This window comes from Salmo trutta, chromosome 24 (assembly GCF_901001165.1).
Source record: "Salmo trutta chromosome 24, fSalTru1.1, whole genome shotgun sequence".
Lineage (NCBI taxonomy): Eukaryota > Metazoa > Chordata > Actinopteri > Salmoniformes > Salmonidae > Salmo > Salmo trutta.
The window spans coordinates 6,841,962-6,865,324 of NC_042980.1; the positions used below are offsets into that span (position 1 = coordinate 6,841,962).

General features: G+C 43.3%; 2 protein-coding genes across 2 annotated transcripts in view; both read left to right on the forward strand.

Annotated features, from left to right (window-relative positions):
- cops8 (COP9 signalosome subunit 8) overlaps positions 1-22,605 on the forward strand; it is a 31,264-nt gene extending 8,659 nt beyond the window's left edge. Inside the window, exons 3-7 of the mRNA XM_029710827.1 lie at positions 1,371-1,419; positions 2,308-2,440; positions 18,591-18,698; positions 20,485-20,547; positions 21,715-22,605. Of these exons, the coding sequence (XP_029566687.1) occupies positions 1,371-1,419; positions 2,308-2,440; positions 18,591-18,698; positions 20,485-20,547; positions 21,715-21,794 (433 nt within the window). The 3' untranslated portion in view covers positions 21,795-22,605. The remainder of the gene's footprint in view (positions 1-1,370; positions 1,420-2,307; positions 2,441-18,590; positions 18,699-20,484; positions 20,548-21,714) is intronic.
- LOC115160621 (E3 ubiquitin-protein ligase TRIM63) lies at positions 14,961-16,924 on the forward strand. The gene has a single exon (XM_075074252.1). The coding sequence runs from the start codon at positions 15,355-15,357 to the stop codon at positions 16,405-16,407; it is 1,053 nt and encodes a 350-aa protein (XP_074930353.1). The 5' UTR covers positions 14,961-15,354; the 3' UTR covers positions 16,408-16,924.
- Positions 22,606-23,363: the final 758 nt, after the last annotated feature.

Sequence of the window (23,363 nt, forward strand, 5' to 3'; positions counted from 1 at the left end):
TAGGACAAAACGCACATCACGACCAGATAGTCAACACTACATAAAAAGAGACTCGGTCTGGGACTTCTCGTCCCCCTCCTTGACTCGGTTCGCTCCGGTCTTGATATTGAATCTGTCTCGCTTTAGGTAGTCTCGAACACAACACTGCTCATAAGTGGATCAAAGTTGAAGTGAAGTGCTAATATTTAGTCAGCTTTACAGATATTTAATATTCTGTTTTTATTATGAGGCATTCTGCACCGCCATCTTCAGCATTCCGCACCACCATCTTCAGGCCGCCATCTTCCCAGTTTACCCTATATAGGCTTAATTTTTACCAACTCATTGGCAGGCCTTGACAAGTAGGACTGATGTTGGTATTTTATTAGGATCCCCATTAGCTGTTGCAAAAGCAGCAGCTACTCTTCCTGGGGTCCACACAAAACATGAAACATAATACAGAATGACATAATACAGAACATCAACAGACAAGAACAGCTCAAGGACAGACAATATCCCTGAGATTAATGTTGTATGTTATGAAAGCATTGTAACTTGCACTTTGTTTTCAGGTTTGAATGAGACAATGTATTCCCCTAACCTTATTGTTTCAATAAAGTTCTTGTTTTATTAATATTATACTGTGTATGTCTTTCGTTGTCATATGTAAGACTAAATGCCAGACAGTTTGGAACTCTCTAGTAAGAGTTGCAACCGAGAACAGGCAAGATTTTTATGCGCTATGCGCTTCACTCGGCGGACCTGTTTTGTGAGCTTGTGTGGCCTACCACTTCGCGGCTGAGATGTTATTGCTCCTAGACGTTTCCACTTAACAATAACAGCACTTATAGTTGACAAGGGCAGAAATTTGACAAAACTGACTTGTTGGAAAGGTGTCATCCTATGACGATGCCACGTTGAAAGTCAGAGCTCTTCAGTAAGGCCATTCTACTGCCATTGTTTGTCTATGGAGAATGCAAGGCTGTTTGCTTGCATTTATACCAGTCTGCAATGGGTGTGGCTGAAATAGCCAAATTCAGTCATTTGAAGGGGTGTCCCTTTTGACCATGTAGTGTGTGTTTACATACTATCCAGATAGTGTCTGATCACAGAACATTCCATAGAATTCTAGAAAAATACCACCGTCACTAAAACGTCGAACTCATTCACAGTAAAATATATTACCATTCTGATTTCATATTATCAATCCTTACTAAATAATGAAGACTCAATATGCTCAAGTGTTATTGGCAGTTTGGGGGGGGGGGGGGGCATTTCTTTCTGTATGATGCGCATTTTCACAGGGCTGTTTCTGTGTTAGCTGGCGTTCTAAAGTCTAGTGTTTCCATTCCCCTTTAATTGTCAAATGACTTTTGTTACTTTTTTTACAGGAATAATGCCAGGTACCTGTGGAAGCGAATTCCTCAAGCCATTAAATCGGTGAGAATGGTTAGGGTTAGCATTTATCTAATATATTTAGACTGAACAAAAATGTAAATGCAACAATTTTACTAAGTAACAGTTCATGTAAGGAAATCAGTCAATTGAAATCAATTCATTAGGCCCTAATCTATGGATTTCATAGCCATCTGGTGAAGAAGCCGCATGTGAAGGTCCTGGGCTGGCGTGGTTACAAATGGTTTGTGCTTGTGAGGCCGGTTGGACGTACTGCCAAATTCTCTAAAACGATGGAGGCGGCTTATGGTAGACAAATCCACATTCAACAGCTCTGGTGGACATTCCTGCAGTCAGCATGCCAATTGCACGCTCCCTCAACTTGAGAAATCTTTGGCATTGTGTGTTGTGACAAATGCACATTTTAGTGGCTTTTTATTGTCCCCAGCGCTAGGTGCACCTGTGTAATGACCATGCTGTTGGCAAAGGAGAAATACTCACTAACAAGGATGTAAACATTGGTGCACAAAATTTGATATTTTTGTGTGTATGGAAAATTTCTGTGATCTTTTATTTCAGCTCATGAAACATGGGACCAACACTTTACATGTTGCGTTTTATATTTTTGTTCAGTATAGATAGCTGAGGCACAGGTCTGTGTAAATTTCTTTGTGTATAAAGCATATTTTTGTTAGACGATGAAAACGAGTTAAAGCTATACTGGGAACTCAACTCTTGAATAGGTAGGCCAGTCATTGTCTAATTTCACACATTGAAGATGGTAGTACAAAAGTGGGACCTGTCCTGCACACGGAATTGCTTAAATTCATGAGAATGAGTGTACAGACTCATAGTCTGAATATCGTTTAGTATAGTCTAGTTACCAATGTATGTTAAAGTTGATTTAAATGGGTTGAAACGTGTTGTGTGCAGGGAAACCCAGAGCTGACGGCCGTGTGGGCCGTGGGTCAGCGCATATGGCAGCGAGACTTCCCAGGGATCTACTCGGCCATTGCAGCTCACCAGTGGTCTGAGAACATCCTGCCCGCCATGGATGCCCTGCGAGGTACTGTAATGGCCGTGCGCTTTTCTGTGACCAATTGATACACATGACCTGCATGATGGACTAACATGTCAAACATAGCCTACACACTTCTGTGGCTCAACATGCATATATAACTCAATGTTGCTGATTTATAGTTTTGTGACTGAGGGCCCTGCTCAAACAATATCGGTTACTGGGGAAAAAATAACATTCGACCTTCAGAGCATCTTTTGAGTAAGCATGCCATTTTTGTTTGAGTGTATTGCTTAGTACCCTCTACATTAATCCAAATGTCTATTCTTGTAAGAAAAACATTGTTTTTGACATTCTGGAGACTGTTACCGGGTGTTATTGAATATGCAACATATTGTTTGACTGACTGCAGACTTGTTTAAGACTCAATGTATTGACCTATTGAGACTGACTGAACTCATGACCAGGCCACGTCTCTCACCTCTGAATGACTTTCTATATTCATTGCTTAAAACGGAGGCTAGATGAGAAGAAAGACACTGGGTAAGGATAGATGTGTAAGATGTTTAGCAGTTCACGCAATCAGCAGCTTCATTAGAAGTTTGTTTATGTTAGAATTTATAGGGAATTTGCTTTGGACAATTGGTAGCAGGATGATTGAAATGAAATATGTTGGGTAGTCGATGTAAAAACCAAAAAATGCTTACATAATGAAAGTGGGCCCCACACAATTGTAATATAGTACATTTTGTAATGTCTTTCACATTGCAGTCTGCTGCCTATTGAGAGTTCTCAATTATCAAAAGAGGGCGCACCACTTGCATCCTACATTGTAACCCAGCCATGAAGTGGTTATGGAGGGCAAAGAACAATACAGAAAAGGGAGCTTAAAAAGCTTTTGTAATACCTAATTGAAAATTAATGGGTTATTTATCCACTCACAAATTGTCCCATTGATGCACAGCATGATGGGATACATTTTGCCTTGTTTAATATAGCCCTCTAAAGCTCTTCGGGTTGAGGAGATTATCGAGTGATTCTCGAGCAGTATTGCGTCTCGAGATGATACATTTGCAAATTTACAGCCTAAATTATCACATCTCGAACGCTACCTCCGTAGGTCGCGGGCGACCCTTCCTCGAGAGTCATCCCCTTCTGAGCATTGCATTGTGATGATAACAGGCTGACTACACCGCTAGCATCGCCTGCGCAAGCATTGCAAAATACATTTTGAAATCTATATTCAATTACTGCACCCACACTGCTCACACGCGCCAACGAGCGTCTGCGTTGCCAAGGGCTAAAATAGAAGTCAGTTCTATTTCTGACGCAGATTGCGCTGCAAGTTCTGCCTCTCCCATCTCATTGGTTATACCCACGTGGGTGACTGAAAGACAAAATAGGTCGGTGGCGGTAGTGCACGTAATTTATGAAAGTTGCCAATCGCAATATTAAGTCGAGAAGAAAAAGCATGGAAGGAGGAGAGATGACTTGAAACGATTCGGTTAACCGTTTTATGTGTGGATTAATTGGCGGAGTAGAGGACCTTGTGCATTTCAGGTAAAATAACAACTCAATGTTTATATCCCAGGACAGATTAGCTAGCACATAAATGTTTAATGCTTTTTGACCTGTCCCCAAATATGATTGGTTCAGAGTTTGTTTTGATATTTTAACCTGCGTGTCGTGATCGCGTTTGGTGTGGCGGGACAAAATACATTTATGTACGATGGCGCACACGCGCAGCCGGTTTGGGTTCTGTGTAAGTGTATAAGCCAATGTGTATTGTAGTCATGTAAGAGGTCTAGGTTCAGAGGTCAAGGGATGCTTCTGGCACCATTTATATAAACAGAAGTTCGCCAGAGAGAAATCCCCATACTTTGCATTCGCGCTTGCTGTTTGTTCATATCATGCTTGCCGTTTGTACATTTTATAGACCATGGCAAATGAGAGTTCATGGACCTGGTCCATTGCGGAGACAAAGCTTCTGATATCCATTTGGACGCAAAATCCGATTCTGGCGAGGTTGGAAGCATGTTACAGGAAAAAGAGCTCTATTTTGAGAATGTCCACGGGGTTGCTTGAACATGGCCACCATTGTTTGTGGAAGTAGTGCCAGACAAAAATCGAAGACATTAAATCTACATAACACAAGACGAAAGACAATAATGGACTGAGTGGTAGTAGCCGTGAGACCTGTCCGTTCTACAGGGAACTGGACGAATTCCTTGGCACACGACCTGCCTCCATGCTTCGCCATATTATTGAGTCAAGGGTGACTGAAGCAGAAGAGCAAGAATATGGCAAGTACTTTTTTCGGCTTTGTGTTCTTGTAGCTAACAAAAGAAGTCTGGACACTGTCCTATTGTATTAGCCAGCCAGCCAGCTACTTATAAGTTATATGAATCGAAATTATCACTACTTCACGTTATTTTCTGCTAGCTAGCTGCTAACAAAGCTCACGTTTAATAACGTAAGTGATTGTTGCTTAGCCTATTCGTAAACTTTTCTTTTCACTCTCACCCAAATGATTGCAATGACTAGGAACTAGTTAGCTATTTCACAACTACTTTATGTTGTTGACTGCTAGCTGCTTGCTAACAAAAGTCACTGTTCATAGCGAATGTATTCCCAGCAGCAGTTGCAACACTCAGTATGGCTGCAGTTCCAACTGAGCGGTCTGTGTACCTCCCAAGTCCAGACAACTCATCTCTTGGCTCGGGGAACCCTCCTCGAGCCACCAAAAGACCTCTTGCACGTGTTGGTCAGTATAACGTGTTATTGTACTTTATGTTTGGTTGGTGATGCCACATCTTCTGTAGGCCCCTGTGCAGAGCCAATCAATGATTTTGTTGCTGCAGGGCCATGAAACAGTGTACACCTACAACTTGATTGGCAACCACCTGTGGTAAATTCAATTGATTGGACATGATTTGGAAAGGTACACACCTGTTTACAAAAGGTCCCACAGTTGACAGTGCATGTCAGAGCAAAAACAATGCCATGAAGTCGAAGGAATTGTCCATAGAGCACCGAGACAGGATTGTATCGAGGCACACATTTTCGGAAGGGTACCGAACAATGTCTGCAGCATTGAAGGTCCCCAAGAACACTGTGGCTTCCATTCTTAAATGGAAGATGTTTGTAACCACGAAGACTCTTCTTCGAGCTGGCAGCTCTGCCAAAATGAACAATTGGGGGAGAAGGGCCTTGGTCAGGAGGTGACCAAGAATCCAATGGTCACTCTGACAGAGCGCCAGAGTTCCAATGTGGTGATGGGAGAACCTTCCAGAAGGACAACCATCTCTGCAGCACTCCACCAATCAGACCTTTATGGTGGAGTGGCCAGACGGTAGTCTGGACAAAAGCTGGCACAATCTCTACTGTGAAACATGGTGGTGGCAGCATCATGCTGTGGAGATGTTTTTCAGTGTCAGGGACTGGGAGACTAGTCAGGATCAAGGCAAGACGATGGGAGCAATGTACAGAGATCCTTGATGAAACAATCAAAAAAGTCAAGGTCTGAATACTTTCCGAATGCACTATAAATCTCTTTTTGGTCAACTGTTTACTTCTATCTGTACTCAGTGGTCAGTTAAACAATGCAAGTATTTAGATGCTATACACCATTGCAAGCATTTGCATCTCAGTGAGTTGATGTCCAACCCTACCGTCAAATCATTACACATATTTACATGTCTGAGTATGTCTTGGCTAGGGCCTGTATTTTGGACGATGTCTCATGACCTAGATTTGAACTTTTTTAAGCCTTTTCCAGAAATGAGAATTTAACCAAACATTAAAGCAATTGTTTGAGGAGGGTGCTGGACCATCTGACATAAAAAGAAATGAAGGTTAAAATCCTGGTCACGTGAATGAATGTTCAAAACATGACAATGTGTCATAGATTAACTGCTTACTGCTATTGACTCTAAAGCACTTTTGAGTTAGCCCTTTACACTCATAAGTTTTGCAAATGTTTTTGTTGCCTTGAGTGTGGGAAATGCTGTAAATTAAGATGTGATGTATTTTGAAAGATGAGACATTGAGGATTATAATAAATACTGTTTTGATGTCATACAACTAAGTCAAACAACTGAGTCCAAATGCGCACTTCACATCTCCAAATCCTAAAACTCATGTCATATACAGTGTTAATGTTTGATCACTATGTTAGATGTACAGTTACAAGATGGCATGTTGTCATACGCTGGGTTGTTCTGAACGTAATGAGCCTATGTTTGTTTATTGTGGAAAACATTTGCTGCTGCACCTGAATGCATTCATGACACCATTGCACTTCACAATTGTGTTCTGTTTCTCTGAATTGCCTTGTGACGGCCTAAGGCTCTAAGATCATATTTTATATCTTAGCTAGTCATGTTGCCAATAGAACAAGCTTTCAAATCATGCCCTCCTGACACAGATTGTGATTTATAATAGACCATTTTTGGTTTGCATAATCAACAGTAATTGTGTGATGGTGGGGATGCAGGGCTGTGTTCCAAACAAACATCTACAAGTGTGCTTGCTCAAGTTCCTACAATGGCACAGCTAGGAGAGGTGTAAAAAGTACATTCAAGTTGATGACTCTTCTTTGAGTCATAAAAGTGCATTGAAATTTCTTAAACTATGCACACTGGAGAGGTGGAGACACCAATTAGTTCTCTCACTCAAACCCTTGTAAATTTGTTGTCTTATGTTGCACACACACCAGGTTACTGAAGGTACCCAGAATATTTTCAGATTTCGTTATCAACAAATGCGGCAAAGTACAGTAAATGTATGTAAAATCAAGTGTAATGTTTGGATTCAGTTTTGTCAGGTGAGCTGCTGTGTACTCACCTTTGGTCTAATAACTGTCCCATTATCTATAAACTGTTCCCTTTCAATTGCTACCATGGTTGTGCATTTCATTGTATTTATTATGGATCCCCATTCTCTTCCTGGGGTCCAGCTAAATTAAGGCAGTTTAAAATGTTTTAAACATTACAATACGTTCAGATTTCACAACACTGTGCCCCCTCAGACTCTACTCCACCACTACCACACATTTACATTACAAAATCATGTGTACGAGTGTGTGTATAGTGCATATGTTATCGTATGTGTATGCATGTGTCTGTGCCGCTTCACAGGCCCCGCTGTTCCATAAGGTGTAGAGTTCCATGTAGTTATGACAATATGTAGGACTATGCACCTCCCATAGTCTGTTCTGGACTTGGGGACCGTGAAGAGACCTCTCACGGCATGTCTTATGGGGTATGCATGGGTGTCAGCTGTGTGCCAGTAGTTCAAACAAACCGCTCGGTGCATTCAACATGTTAATACCGCTCATAAATGCAAGTAGTGATGAAGTCAATCTCTCCTCTGCTTTGAGCCAGGACAGATTGACATGTATATTATTATTATTATTAGCTCTGTGTACATCCGAGTCCTTTTTTGTGGCACCTGACCACACGACTGAACAGTAGTCCAGGTGCGACAACTAGGGCCTGTAGGACTTTCCTTGTTGATAGTCCTGTTAAGAAGGTAGAGGAAGCACTTTATTTTGGACATACTTCTCCCCATCTCAGATATTAAGATGTCGCCGGAAGAAATGGCAGCCGTTTTACAGGCGCCTAACCAATTGTGCTGTTGTTTTTTTTTTCTTCGTGTTTGTAATTTATTTGGTACATAATGTTTCTGCCACCGTATCTTACTGCAAAAAATAGTTTCTGGATATCAGGACAGCGATCACTCACCTCGGATTAGACAAAGATTTTTTTCTTCAACAAGCAGGACTCACAGAATGTACTTCAGACACCCGACAAGGCCAAAATCCCTGTCATTGGCAAGAGAAAGAGACAGGTATAGAGGAGACAAGGTGCCTTGTAAGGATCCGCCGACGGCGAGTGGGAAATCTGCTCTTACCATCAGTATTACTTGCCAATTTACAATCATTGGACATTAAATTAGGCAAGGTACGATCACAAATATCCTACCAACGGGACGTCAAGAACTGTAATATCCTGTGTTTCACCGAATTGTTGCTGAATGACAACATGGATAACATTCAGCTGGCGGGATATACGCTGCACCGGCTAGATGGAACAGCACACTCCGGTAAGACATGGGGGGATGTCTGTATATTTGTAAACAACAGCTGGTGCACGAAATCTAAGGAAGTCTCTAGATTTGGTCGCTTGAGGTAGAGTATCTCATGATAAGCTGTAGACCACAGTATTTTCCAAGAGTATTCAACTACCGTAATTTCCGGACTATTGAGCGCACCTGAATATAAGCCGCACCCACTGAATTTTTTTACAATTATTATTTTGAACATAAATAAGCCGCACATGTCTATAAGCCGCAGGTGCCTACCGGTACATTGAAACAAATGAACTTTACACAGGCTTTAGCGAAACACGGCTTGTAACAAAAATAAATAGGCTTTAACGAAACACGGCTTGTAACAAAAAATAAAACATTTGCAGTAAACAGTAGCCTACCAAGAAAGTCATTGGTCACTATCTTCCTCCTCCTGTGCACTGAAACCACTGAAGTCATCTCCTTCGGTGTCGGAGTTGAATAGCCTCAGAATTGCTTCATCCGATATTGGATCGTTTTCATTGTCGCGCTCGTCACTTTCATCCGGAGGCAAATCACCCGCTGAGCCCTCTTCATCACGCAGCAGTCCAGCCTTTCGAAACCCGTTGATGATAGTGGATTTTTTGACAATGCTCCACGCTGTCAGGACCCATATTCTTTTGTAAATTTTTTTTTTTAAAGCGGGAACAATCCATATATTAGCCGCGTCATTGTTTAAGCCGCGAGGTTCAAAGCGTGGGAAAAAAGTTGCGGCTTATAGTCCGGAAATTACGGTATATTTTTCGTAGCTGTTTATTTACCACAAACTGATGCTGGCACTAAGACCGCACTCAACGAGCTGTAAAAGGAAATAAGCAAACAGGAAACCGCTCATCCAGAGGCGGTGCTACTAGTGGCCGGGGACTTTAACCTCTCTGGCGCAGGTGGAACGAATTCGTCCCACCTGCGTAACAGCCACTGAAATCCAGTGGCGCGATTTTTGAAACGTTTGAAATACTATTACTTCAATTTCTCAAACATATGACTATTTTACAGCTATTTAAAGACAAGACTCTCGTTAATTTAACCACACTGTCCGATTTCCAAAAGGCTTTACAACGAAAGCAAAACATTAGATTATGTCAGGAGAGTGCCCAGCCAGAAATAATCAGACACCCATTTTTCAAGCTAGCATATGATGTCACAAAAACCCAAATCACAGCTAAATGCAGCACTAACCTTTTATGATCTTCATCAGATGACACACCTAGGACATTATGTTATACAATACATGCATGTCTGTTCAATCAAGTTCATATTTATATCAAAAAACAGCTTTTTACATTAGCATGTGACGTTCAGAAAAAGCATACCCCCCCCGCAAACTTCCGGGGAATTTACTAACAGTTTGCTAAATTACTCACGATAAACGTTCACAAAAAGCATAACAATTATTTTAAGAATTATAGATACATTACTCCTCTATGCACTCGATATGTCCGATTTTAAAATAGCTTTTCGGATGAAGCACATTTTGCAATATTCTAAGTACATAGCCCGGCATCACAGGGCTAGCTATTTTGACACCCGGCAAGTTTAGCCTTCACCAAAATCATATTTCCTATAAGAAAAATGTTCTTACCTTTCCTGTTCTTTGTCAGAATGCACTCCCAGGGCTTCTACTTCAATAACAAATGTAGGTTTGGTCCCAAATAATCCATCGTTATGTTCCATCAGCGACGTTTTGTTCTTGCGTTCTAGACACTATCCCAATGGTATATCACGGTCACGAGCATGGCGCAGAACGTGACAAAAAATTTCAAAATATTCCATTACCGTACTTCGAAGCATGTCAACCGCTGTTTAAAATCAATTTTTATGCCATTTATCTCGTAGAAAAGCGATAATATTCCGACCGGGAATCTGCAATAAGCTAAACAGCCGAATGAAATTTCTCCACGGGGGCGAATCGCGCACGCGCCTCATTCCATTGTCACCTAATGGGACACTTGGAAAAGGCGATAATCTGTTTCTGCCTGAGGCTGCCTCGTCATCGTTCCTGTTTTTCCCGGGTTCTGAGAGCCTATTGGAGCCCTAGGAATTGTCACGTTACAGCTAAGATCCTTACTCTTCAATAAACAGAGGCAAGAAGAACGACTCCTTGTCAGACAGGCCACTTCCTGCATGAAACCTTCTCAGATTTTTGCCTGCCATAGGAGTTCTGTTATACTCACAGACACCATTCAAACAGTTTTAGAAACTTTAGGGTGTTTTCTATCCAAACCTGAACAATAATATGCATATTCTAGCTTCTGAGTTGGTGTAGGAGGCAGTTAAAAATGGGAACATATTTTTTCCAAAATTCTCAATACTGCCCCCTATCCCCAACAGGTTAATGCAGGGAAATTTAATTCAGTTTTACCTAATTTCTATCAGCATGTTAAATGCGCAATCAGAGGGGAAAAAATTCTACATGACCTTTACTCCACACACAGATGCGTACAAAGCTCTCCCTTGCCCTCCATTTGGCAAATCTGACCATAATTCTATCCTCCTGATTCCTGCTTACCAGCAAATTGCAGGAAGCACCAGTGACTTGGTCTATAAAAAAGTGGTCAGATGAAGCAGATGCTAAACTACAGGACTGTTTTGCTAGCACAGACTGGAATATGTTCCGGAATTCTTCCGATGGCATTGAGGAGCACACCACATCAGTCACTGGCTTTATCAATAAGTGCATTGAGGAGGTCGTCCCCATAGGGACTGTAAAATACAAACCACAATCCATGGATTACAGGCCACATTCGCACTGAGCTAAAGGGTAGCGCTGCAGCTTTCAAGGTGAAGAACTCTAAACCGGAAGCTTATAAGAAATCCTGCTATGCCCTCTGATGAACCATCAAACAGGCAAAGCTCTAATACAGGACTAAGATTGAATCGTACTACATCGTACTACTCCGTCGCTCGTCAAATGTGGCAGGACTTGCAAACTATTACAGACTACAAAGGGAAGCACAGCCTAGAGCTGCCCAGTGATACGTGCCTACCAGACGAGCTAAATAACTTCTATGCTCGCTTCGAGGCAAGCAGCACTGAGGCATGCATGAGAGCATCAGCTGTTCCGGACGACTGTGTGATCATGCTCTCTGTAGCCGACGTGAGTAAGACCTTTTTGAACAGGTTAACATTCACAAGGCCGCTGGGCCAGCTCCGGGCATGTGCTGACCAACTAGCAAGTGTCTTCACTGACATTTTCAACAGGTCCCTGATTGAGTCTGTAATACCAACCTGTTTCAAGCAGACCACCATTATCCCTGTGCCCAAGAATACTAAGGTAACCTGTCTAAATGACTACTGCCCCGTAGCACTCACATCCGTAGCCATGAAGTGCTTTGAAAGGCTGGTAATGGCTCACATTAACACAATTTTCCCAGAAACCCTAGACCCAGCCAATTTGCATACCTTTCAAACAGATCCACAGATGATGCAATCTCTATTGCACTCCACAGTGCCCTTTCACACCTAGACAAAAGGAACACTTACGTGAGAATGCTATTCATTTACAGCTCAGCGTTCAACACTATAGTGCCCTCAAAGCTCATCACTAAGCTAAGGATCCTGGGACTAAACACCTCCCTCTGCAACTGGATCCTGGACTTCCTGATGGGACTCCCCCAGATGGTGAGGGTAGGTAGCAACACATCTGCCACGCTGATCCTCAACCTTGGAGCCCCTCAGAGGTGCGTGCTCATTACCCTCCTATACTTCCTGTTTACACACGACTGCATGGCCAGGCACGACTCCAACACCATCATTAAGTTTGCCGATGACACAACAGTGTCAGTAGGCCTGATCTTCAACAACGATGAGACAGCCTAAAGGGAGGAGGCCAGAGACCTGGCTGGGTGGTGCCAGAATAACAGCCTATCTCTCAACGTAATCAAGACAAAGGAGATGATTGTGGACTACAGGAAAAGGGGGACCGAGCACGCCACCATTCTCATTGACCTGGCTGTAGTGGAGCAGGTTGAGAGCTTCAAGTTTCTTGGTGTCCACATCACCGACAAACTAGAATGGTCCAAACACACGACAAAACCTATGCCCCCTTAGGAGACTGAAACGATTTGGCATGGGTCCTCAGATCCTCAAAAGGTTCTACAACTGAAACATCGAGAGCATCCTGACTGGTTACATCACTGCCTGGTACGTTAACTGCTCGGCCTCTGACCGCAAGGCACTACAGAGGGTAGTGCGTACGGCCCAGTACATCACTGGGGCTAAGCTGCCTGCCATCCAGGAACTCTACACCAGGCGGTGTCAGAGGAAGGCCCTAAAAATGATCAAAGACTCCAGCCACCCCAGTCATAGACTGTTTTCTTTGCTACGGTACCGGAGCACCAAGTCTAGGACCAAAAGGCTTCTAAACAGCTTTTACCCCTAAGCCATTGCATTGCGCCCCCTCCCCTGCACATTTACTCTGCACCGGTACCACCTGTATATAGCCTCACTACTGTTATTTTCACTGTCATTTTACTGTCGCTTTTTTGGTTATCTATTGTTTACCTAATACGTATTTTTTGCTTAAAATTGCGCAGTTGGTTAGCATTTCACTGTAAGGTTCTACACCTTTTGTGTTCGACGCACGTGACAAACTTTTATTTGATGCCGTTATATCTATGTTTTGACCATGACAGTTTACAATCCAGGGTTACTCCAAGCAGTTTAGTCCCCTCAACTTGCTCAATTTCCACATTATTTATTACAATATTTAGTTGAGGTTTAGTGAATGATCTGTCCCAAATACAATGCTTTTTAGTTTTAGAAATATTTAGGACCAACTTTGCCACCCACTCTGAAACTAACTGCAACTCTCTGTTAAGTGTTGCAGTAATTTCAGTCGCTGTAGGAGCTGACGTGTAGTGTTGAGTCATGCACATACATAGACACAATGGCTTTACTCATGTCATTAGTAAAGATCATTGAAGAAAGTAATGGGCCTAGACAGCTGCCCTGGGGAACTCCTCATTCTACCTGGATTATGTTGGAGAGGCTTCCATTAAGAACACCCTCTGTGTTAGAGGTTGTTAGACAGGTAACTCTTTATCCACAATATAGCGGTGGCTGTATATCCGTAACACAAGTTTTTCCAGCAGCAGACTATGATCAATAATTTCAAAAGCCGCACTGAAGTCTAACAAAACAGCCCCCGCAATCTTTTTTATCATCAATTTCTCTCAGCCAATCATCAGTCATTTGTGTAAGTGCTGTGCTTGTTGAATGTTGTTATTTATATATATATATATATATATATATATATGCACGTATAGCCTACATGATGATATTATTATTATTATTATTATTATGGACAATAATATTTTTTTGGGGTCAAACTGCAGCCAAGCATCGATCATCATGTCACCAGAATAAGAACCTCAATATTTATTGGAAAGTAGCATCAAGCTCATATGTTCTGTTTCCATCAGGCCGGTCATTTACATTTTTTATCCGACATGTACCTTACTCGCATAAAAAGGTTTGATGGAAACCTGGTCACTGATTACTGTGTTCCCAGGTCCAGGTCTTTGGCAGTGGCAGGTGCAAACATTAGCCTAGACAGAGAAGGTGGTGTTTTCCCAGTCTTCTCAAAATATCCATCAAAATATTCCCAGTCTTCTCAAAATATCCATCAGTAAGCTCCTGCCTTGGTAAATGGGAGATTGGCATATGGAAATGCCTATGACCTTCTCTGCTCACACTCCCCATGTGTAACCCCCTCTAACTTCTGGAACCTGGTAGACCCACACTTTATGTGACGCATGTGGGCAAGGTTAAGAATAGCTTGTCCCTGGTGCTCACTGTTCTTTATTTTTATTTTTTTCAACATCACAGAATGTGGTACCCATTCACAGGAGAGTTTTTCAAGACTGTCTCAGTGAGACATTTCCATGACCAGAGGCTTAACCTATAGCTTTCTGCTCATGTTACGTAATAGTAGTCAAATTAAATGTCAGAGCAATTTTTTTTTTTTTTTCCCTAGCTTGTTTGGATTCAACACACTCTAGTCAGTAGACATATTTACAAGGGGTGAAAAATACATTAATAAATATTTGTAACTTATTTATAGGATGATGGTGCAATGCATGGCTTGAGCATGAAACATCAACAGTGGGTCTGACTGCACCACAGAGGGTGTTGTTGTGGATGCTCGATAGGAGTTTGATTAATCCACTGAAGTGCTCAGATATGACCACAGGCGACAAGTGGGCTACACCGCGAGGAAGGTGGTCTGCTTTATGAAGCCAACACTGGCTCTGTTGTAGTACTCCTGGAAAACCAGCTTGTTGTTACTGGTAAACACAGTCAGAGGTGCGTTGACTTTACAGGGCATGTTGTTTACCCTTAAGGAAACCTTCCTCGGGTGTTACTGCTTTGGGACAGTCACATGGGGGCCCTGTGTATTTCTGCTGAGTGTACCCCTGGCCCTGTCAGATTTCTGTCACTGCGGAAATGAACATGGCTCCTAGTGTGACAAATGACGAATGCAGCAGCCGGTGGGTGTGGGCTATTTTCTCAGAAAAGAGCCTGACAACAAGCAGGGAGGAATGTGTGCCCTGTTCTGTGGGAGGGATCAGGTGTCACTGGCTGTGAAGGCCTGGTATAAAGGACAGGGCTGCTATTCTCCAGTCAGAACAGTTATCAGCACTTCAGCAGACTCTGAAGCATCAACTACCAAAGAGAGAGGCTCAGCCCTCAGCCTCCAAAGTTATTGGCTTGTTAAAGCCTATAGGGAAAGAAGAAAAGTCGTCAACGACCCACTGCGAAGTTTGAGAAGGCTGTGTTGAAAAATAAGCAAATATTTTCAAGCTCATCATTAAGGAGAAGCCTATTCCAACATGGACATCCAGAGGACCGGCTCGTTGGTGCGTCCACCCAGCCCCATGGAGAGCCTGGAGAAGCAGCTGAGCTGCCCTATCTGCCTGGAGATGTTCACTAAGCCCGTGGTCATCCTGCCCTGCCAGCACAACCTGTGCCGTGGCTGTGCCAGCGACCTCTACGACTCACGCAACCCCTACCGCTTCTCGGGCGGCGTCTTCCGCTGCCCCACCTGCCGCTTCGAGGTGGTCCTGGACCGCCATGGCGTTCACGGACTGCAGCGCAACCTGCTAGTGGAGAACATCATCGACATCTACAAGCAACAGCAGGAGGGTGGCGGGGGTAGTGGCGTTGGAAGCAGCACAGAGACTCCACTGAAGCCCAAGGACTCCAAGGAACCCATGTGCCAGGAGCACGAGGAGGAGAAGATCAACATCTACTGTGTGACCTGCCAGATGCCCACCTGCTCCATGTGCAAGGTGTTTGGCCAGCACAAGGACTGTGAGGTGTCACCACTGGCCGGTGTCTACCAGGTGCAGAAGGGCGAGCTGAGCAACGCTATCGACACCCTAGTGGCAGGCAACGGGCGCCTTCAGGCCCTGCTCAACCAGATGGAGGATACCTGTCAGGCGGTGCAGGACAACGCACAGCGTGCCAAGCAAAGCCTAGGCGAGCGCTTTGACCTGCTCTACGCAGTGCTCGAGGAGCGCAAAGGCCTGCTGCTGGAACAGATCGGCAAGGAGCAGGACGAGAAGGTGACTGCGTTGCGGGCGCTGGCCCAGCACTACAGCGAGCGACTGCAGGCGGGATCAGAGCTAACGGACACAGCGGTACGGGCCCTGGAGCAGAGCGGTGCCGCAGAGTTCTTGCTGGCCTCCAAGGGCCTTATCACACAGACCAAGGACACCGCCAAGATCTCCCTGGGCGAGGACAGGCCCGAGCCGGGCTTTGAGAAGATGGACCATTTCACGCTGTCCACGGAGCACGTGGAGGCCGTCCTGGCCAAGATGGACTTTGGAATGGTCGAAGACGATGCGTTCGAGGATGCCGAAGGGGACGAAGAAGAGGAGTGATGAAACTTGAAAATATACGAACTGAACAAATGAACAAACTATTTACTACTTTTGAAGGTTCTTTTAACCTGAATGTTCCTGGCAGGGACTCTAGTTGCAATGTTTCAGTGATATTAAAAGAAGTTAGGAGTAAAGTGGAAGTTGGTGGTGTCTGAATGTTTTTATACGTAGTTGATTGACTTGGATACCATGGCTTTTTTGTATCTCTTAACTTTGCCTTTTTATAAACTATAATAGTTTTTTATACTTTTGTATTTCCATATCAGATTTATTCTGATCTATTTGTTATGTACTTTAGGTTGAATATCCTCTCAGATTGTTTACACTTGAATACTTTAACACATGTAAAGATTGATAATGGAAAATAGTTTTGACTTGTAGTTTCTCATCGACATCTAGAATGCCTATGGTTGTATCAAATTGATAAATGATTTTGTGCACTAAACTGGCAACAGAATATTTCAACAGATCTGACTTCGTCACAACCTGAAATAAAGGGTGTTTCAAATGACTCAAGCCGATTTGCCTTTGTTGCCATTCATTTCTACTTCATTCAGAAAATAAGTTCAAAACTAAATATTTCACAAGAGAACTGTCATTCGGGAGTTGCCCCAATATGTTGTTGCTCTCACTTGGCAAGTACCAGCATAAAAAAATAAAAGCCATTGCCAAGTCCTTAGTGGCTAGCCTTTGCTGATGAAGAGTGGGGGGCTATTTTTAAAATGCGAGAGGGTGTGAAACGACAGGCCCTGGAGTGCCAGTGAAGGGCAGAGAGTCCTCTGTGGCTAGCCTTTACTGGTGAAGTGGGGGGGCTATTTCTTTTTTTAATGTGAGAGGGTGTGAAACAGGCTCTGGAGTATCAGTGAAAGGCAGGTGGGGGTCCTGTTTCTCATCCATGAAGCACCATCCCACTCTTGTCATAGACCGTACTTCTCAGCAATTGCAAACTCCTTTCTGAAGAGCTGTTGGGGCCGGGCCACCTGACATGAGTCATTTTTGGATAGCGTCCTATCGGTCAGCGAGCTGCGACAAAAATAGGACTATACATGCTGAGAGGACCATGTTACAAAAATCTTCTTGCAATGACCTGGTTCAATGGCTTCTAATATGTGCTTATAGTCCCCAACATCTTTTTTTTCGAATTGATACTGTGGTGCATGTTGGGTATTTTGTAGGTCAAAAATATACAGGACCAGTCAACCCTTTTCAAATATACTAACAAATATACTAAGGGACACCAGTTGATAATGCTCTGGCTCTCAAATGTGCCATATACAGTAGGCTACATAATGTGGTTGAAAGGATATCAGTTGATTTTCCTTGATTTATTTTCTGGGCCAAAGCCATGGCTGTTGCTTTTCTCTTTTTTTTGCACAGGTCTAGTCCTCAGATGAACTGTGTGTTCATTAGGAAGAGGCTTGACAACACACACACACACGCATACATACATACACTACAGCTTAGTTGGTCAGGTTCACAAGTATTTTACTGACTCTTACATCATGCTTTCAGTTTCCATTTTAAAGTTGTTTTCATTTTCCCCTTAAGCGCCTGTAGTTAACAGCAAATGTCGCTTCTGTTCAGAAAATGAAAACATTCATAACAGGACACTCTTTGGGGAGGAGAAAGGGGGGGGGGACACCCCGGACAGGCACCGCGCATGTCCTCGCAGCTGTCTTTACTCATTCCACTTGTTATCGCCGCTAACGCTGTTGTAGTGAATGAGGGGTTGTTGTTTGTACACAGACTGTTGCTAGGCAATAAAGTGCGAAGGCCGATTAACTTGGGGCTTGTTTATCGAAGCTGTCAGGGCAGCAACAAAATCCACCAAAGGTGTAAGCTAATGTCTGGTTTGCTGTCAGCTGTGAGGCAATATTGTTTTTTCAATGCTGTCATAAGGAGCAGTTAACTCGGGACCAAATCATACTCTAACCTACTTTCCTTACCTCCGCCTTGCACCATAGGCCTATTTCACTTGATATTTCTCAGTCTGTGCATAGCCAAATAGTTATCAGCACTGCTACATAAGTAGTACAAGAACATAGCTTTTTGAACATGGGGCAGGACTCCACGTTTTGCAGTTTACATTAAACGTTATTTGATTTTGTTGCATGTTTGAAAGACTGAAAATGTCTCTCTCTTAGGTACATACATGAGATATGCATTTATCTTTACTTCCACAGAGACCACACGTAGGAGGGCCTATGGCCTGGTGGCCCAGGCGTACACCTCCATCACGGCAGAAGACTTTGCAGCCTTTGTGGGCTACTCTGTGGAGGAAGCTGTGAAGGGTAAGCAGCTGCAGTGCGAAAAACGAATATACCCTCACTACCCACCTGTCTACTGGATCAATAACACAGTCATATACCATAGTTATGTACATTACCAGTCAAAAGTTTGGACACACCTACTCATTCAATGGTTTTTTGTTATTTTTACTATGTTCTTGATTGTAGAATAATAGTGAAGACATCAAAACTATGAAATAACACATATATAGAGTCGGGTAGTAACCAAAAAAAGTGTTAAACAAATCAAAATGTATTTCATATTTGAGATTCTTCAAAGTAGCCACCGTTTGCCTTGATGACAGCTTTGCACACTTTTGGCATTCTCTCAACCAGCTTCATGAGGTAGTCACCTGGAATGCATTTCAATTAGCAGGTGTGCCTTGTTAAAAGTTCATTTGTGGAATTTCTTTCCTCAATGTGTTTGAGCCAATCAGTTGTGTTGTGACAAGGTAGGGTTGGTATACAGAAGATGGCAAAACAACCAAGTCCATATTATGGCAAAAACATCTCATGAAGTTCAGTCAATCCGGAATGTTTCAAAAACTTTGAAAGTTTCTTAGTGCAGTCACAAAAACCATCAAGCGCTATGATGAAACTGGCTCTTGTGAGGACCACCACAGGAAAGGAAGACCCAGAGTTACCTCTGCTCTAGAGGATAAGTTCATTAGAGTTAACTGTACCTAAGATTGCAGCCCAAATAAATGCTTCACAGAGTTCAAGTAACAGACACATCATCATCAACTGTTGAGAGGAGACTGCGTGAATCAGGCCTTCAAGGTTGAATTGCTCCAAAGAAACCACTACTAAAGGACACCAATAAGAAAAAGAGACTAGCTTGGGCCAAGAAACATGAGCAATGGACATTAAAACAGAGGAAATCTGTTCTTTGGTCTAATGACTCCAAATTTCAAAATGTTGATTCCAACCGCCTTATCTTTGTGAGATGCAGAGTATGTGAACGGATGTTGTCCGCATGCGTGGTTCCCACCGGGAAGCAGGTGTGATGGTGTGGGGGTGCTTTGCTGACCAGCATGGCTACCACAGCATTCTGCAGCGATACGCCATCCCTTCTGTTTTGTGCTTAGTGGGGCTATCATTTGTTTTTCAACAGGACAATGACCCAAAACACACCTCCAGGCTGTGTAAGGGCTATTTGACCAAGGAGGGGAGTGATGGTGCTGCATCAGATGACCTGGCCTCCACAATCACCTGACCTCAACCCAGTTGAGATGGTTTGGGATGAGTTGGACCTCCAGAGTGAAGGAAAAGCAGCCAACAAGTACTCAACATATGTGGGAACTCCTTCAAGACTGTTGGAAAAGCATTCCTCATGAAGCTGGTTGAGAAAATACCAAGAGTGTGCAAAGCTGTCAAAGGCAAAGGGTGGCTACTTTGATTTGTTTAACACTTTTTTAAACACTTTTTTGCTTACTACATGATTCCATATGTGTTTTTCATAGTTTTGTTGTCTTCACTATTATTCTACAATGTAGAAAATAGTAAAAAATTAAGAAAAACCCTTGAATGAGTGTGTGTCCAAACGTTTGACTGGTACTGTATATCCTTAATCTCTTCATGAAATGATATAAACAAATTTTGATCAGTAGAGGCAGAGAAAGCTAAATTGTTCATGCCGGTGGGGATAAAGATGGTTAGTACTTTTCTAGAGTTGAAAGACCGAAAAATAGTCATCAAACTATTACATTTTCATCTCTTTTTCCGTTTCTTTTCCCCTCCTATTCTCCACCCACCGCTCCTCTCTGGTTTCTTTCCCTCCTTTCCACAGGGGTGGTGAGCCAGGGCTGGCAGGCGGACCCTGCCACCAGGATGGTAATGCCCCAGAAACCAGGTAGGTGGAGCTGTTGCTCTTCTCTTTTCTCCCATCACTAGGCTGTTTATCATGCCCTAGTCTCTTTCCCAACTCTGCCCAATCACGCCCTCTTTCTGTGCTGATAGCACATTTCACCAGACTTTCAATCCCCCCTATGCTCTATTTAACCGTGTGTGTGAGAGAGAGAACCGGATCCAGAGCTGTGAATTTTGGGGTCATTCATAATTGGCTCAGGCACTGACTCCAGTCCTCCTCATCGCCTTTCCCTTCCTGTCCTCTGTCTTTCTCCTGTATTCGTGGGCTTTCATTTATTTTTCTCCTCACATTTTCTCCCTCATATTGCTGTTCTTTCCTTTGGCTGGCCTGTAAGACATTCTGTCCCTGTGTAACTGGGAAAACATGTCTCATGAAAGAGCAACATCAAATATCCCTCTATTTCTCTCACACCATGTGCTCCTACTCCCCCCACTCTTTTTTCCTGTGTTCTTTCATTCACTTCTTAACCCTCGCACACCCACGCTCAATCGCTGTTCCTATCCCTGTCCTCCTCCCTTCCCTCCTCTTCCCCCTCTCCTCAGATCTTCTCTCTCCAATCCTAACAGTCCACAAGCCCAGTGGGTGGCTTGTTAATCATTCTGGCTTGAGACATTTTGTGGGCTGTGTCTGGGGCCATGTAACAGCCTCTCTCTCTAATCAGCAGGCCATCATGTTAAGCATCTGTGGCACATATGTCTGTCTGACTCGATGCATCAGCCCCTCGATTAATCCTCTTACACCTACACTGAACAAAAATATAAATGCAACAATTTAAGCCATGGGCCTACCCACTTCGTAGCCAGGCCAAGCCAATCCGAATGGGTTTTTGCCCAAAAAAGGACTTTAGAGTATACATAAACAATGTATTGGCTGTGCATGGGAAGCAAAACCTCTGTGGTGTATTCATTTGTGCACACTAGAAAACAGTTGGAAAAAGAGAGAGATCACTCACGTCCAGATGTGCAACTCATGTTTCTCCAGCATTGCAGTGAGAATAGATGTACCGTGCTGCTTAGTCTTTGAATTGGAGCATGTCCCCTGTCCTCTAACCACACACATGCACACACACCGGTGGGAGATGCTACATGGTAGAAGACTTGGCTCTATGAGGAATCCCCCTCTTACTTACTCACTCTCTCTCCCAAACAGATCCTCCCCCTGTCTCGCTGGTTCCAAACGAGCAGCAGCTGGCCAGACTCACTGACTACGTGGCTTTCCTTGAGAACTGATCAATTCCCTTCAGCCCCGTTTGTCTGCCGTGAGGAAGACTCCAGAACGCCCCTCTTCCAGAGCTTAGACGGACACGCACCATACACACACACACACATGCAGGGCCTCAAGCTCACCCCCCCTTGTGCATGATTGTGGTCATGTCTCTGGAAGCGAGACACCAGAAAGATGGGCCTCGGACTTACGATTCAGTTCGTACGCCCACTAACTCTGTTGTTGGGCAATCCTTAGTAAATGACTGCGACTTTACTGCGTCTTTACGATGTGGCAGCCTCAATGATTGTAGTAGTTAATTTAATGTCATTTCTGTAAGAAAAACAATACAATTTTCACGAGCACGTTGGCAGAATTTGATTGTCCGCAGCCGCCCGACTGTGAAAATCTGAGTCCCGCGTCAGACTCTAACCCGCAAATAGGCCGATAGAAAATCCCCGTAGAGACTGCGGAAAGATTTTTGGACGGGGTGCAGGATGATTTATTTTATTTTTTACTAATAATTTCCAAGATTTTGATAGGCTATTTGTTAGTCAACTTTTCTATAATTATATGCATGCAGCTTCTCTTCTGTCATTACTGCCCTAGAAGACTAAATAAACTTTTGTTCACCAGAATGTCGTAAATTGATGAACGCTTCAATCTTGTTGACTTCTGTAAAGTTTTCTCTTTCATCTCTGCTTCCCTCCTGCAGCAGAGGTTTAGGGACCGGGGGGGGTAAATGCAATAAAACATGTTTTAAAGATTTTCTGTGCAAAATGTCAAAATGTACATCAATCTGACCAGTTTGAAGGAAATTAAAAGCAGTGAAAACAATCCAACATGTTTCTGATAAGATTTCAGTTCAACCTGGATGCATATTTTATATGGTTCAAATACTATCAGCTTTTATAATGCTGATAAAGATAGCGCCTTTGTGCAGTCGCTAACCGCACATTAATTCTCTCAAGATACAAAAAATTATATTTCAATATCCACTCCTGTTTCCAAGTCAAAATGTACATTTTGTTGTATCATTCTACTGCAAGAAATGCTTAATTTTGCAGGAGTTAATATTAGGTTATGTATGAGGTTATAAACCTACACTACATGACCAAAACTATGTGGATACCTGCAAGTCAAACATCTCATTCCAAAATCATGGGCATTAATATGGAGTTGGTCCCCCCTTTGCTGCTATAACAGCATCCACTCTTCTGGGAAGGCTTTCCGCTAGATGTTGGAACATTACTGCAGGGACTTGCTTCCATTCAGCTACGAGCATTAGTGAGGTTGGGCACTGATGTTGAGCGATTAGGCCTGGCTCGCAGTCAGCGTTCTAATTCATCCCAAAGGTGTTCGATGAGGTTGAGGTCAGGGCTCTGTGAAGGCCAAGTTCTTCCACGCTGATCTCGACAAATCATTTCTGTATGGGCCTCACTTTGTGCACAGGGGTGTTGTCATGCTGAAACAGGAAAGGGCCTTCCCCAAACTGTTGCCACAAAGTTGGAAGCACAGAATCGTCTAGAATGTCATTGTATGCTGTAGCATTCACTGGAACTAAGGGCCTAGCCCGACCCATGAAAAGCAGCCCC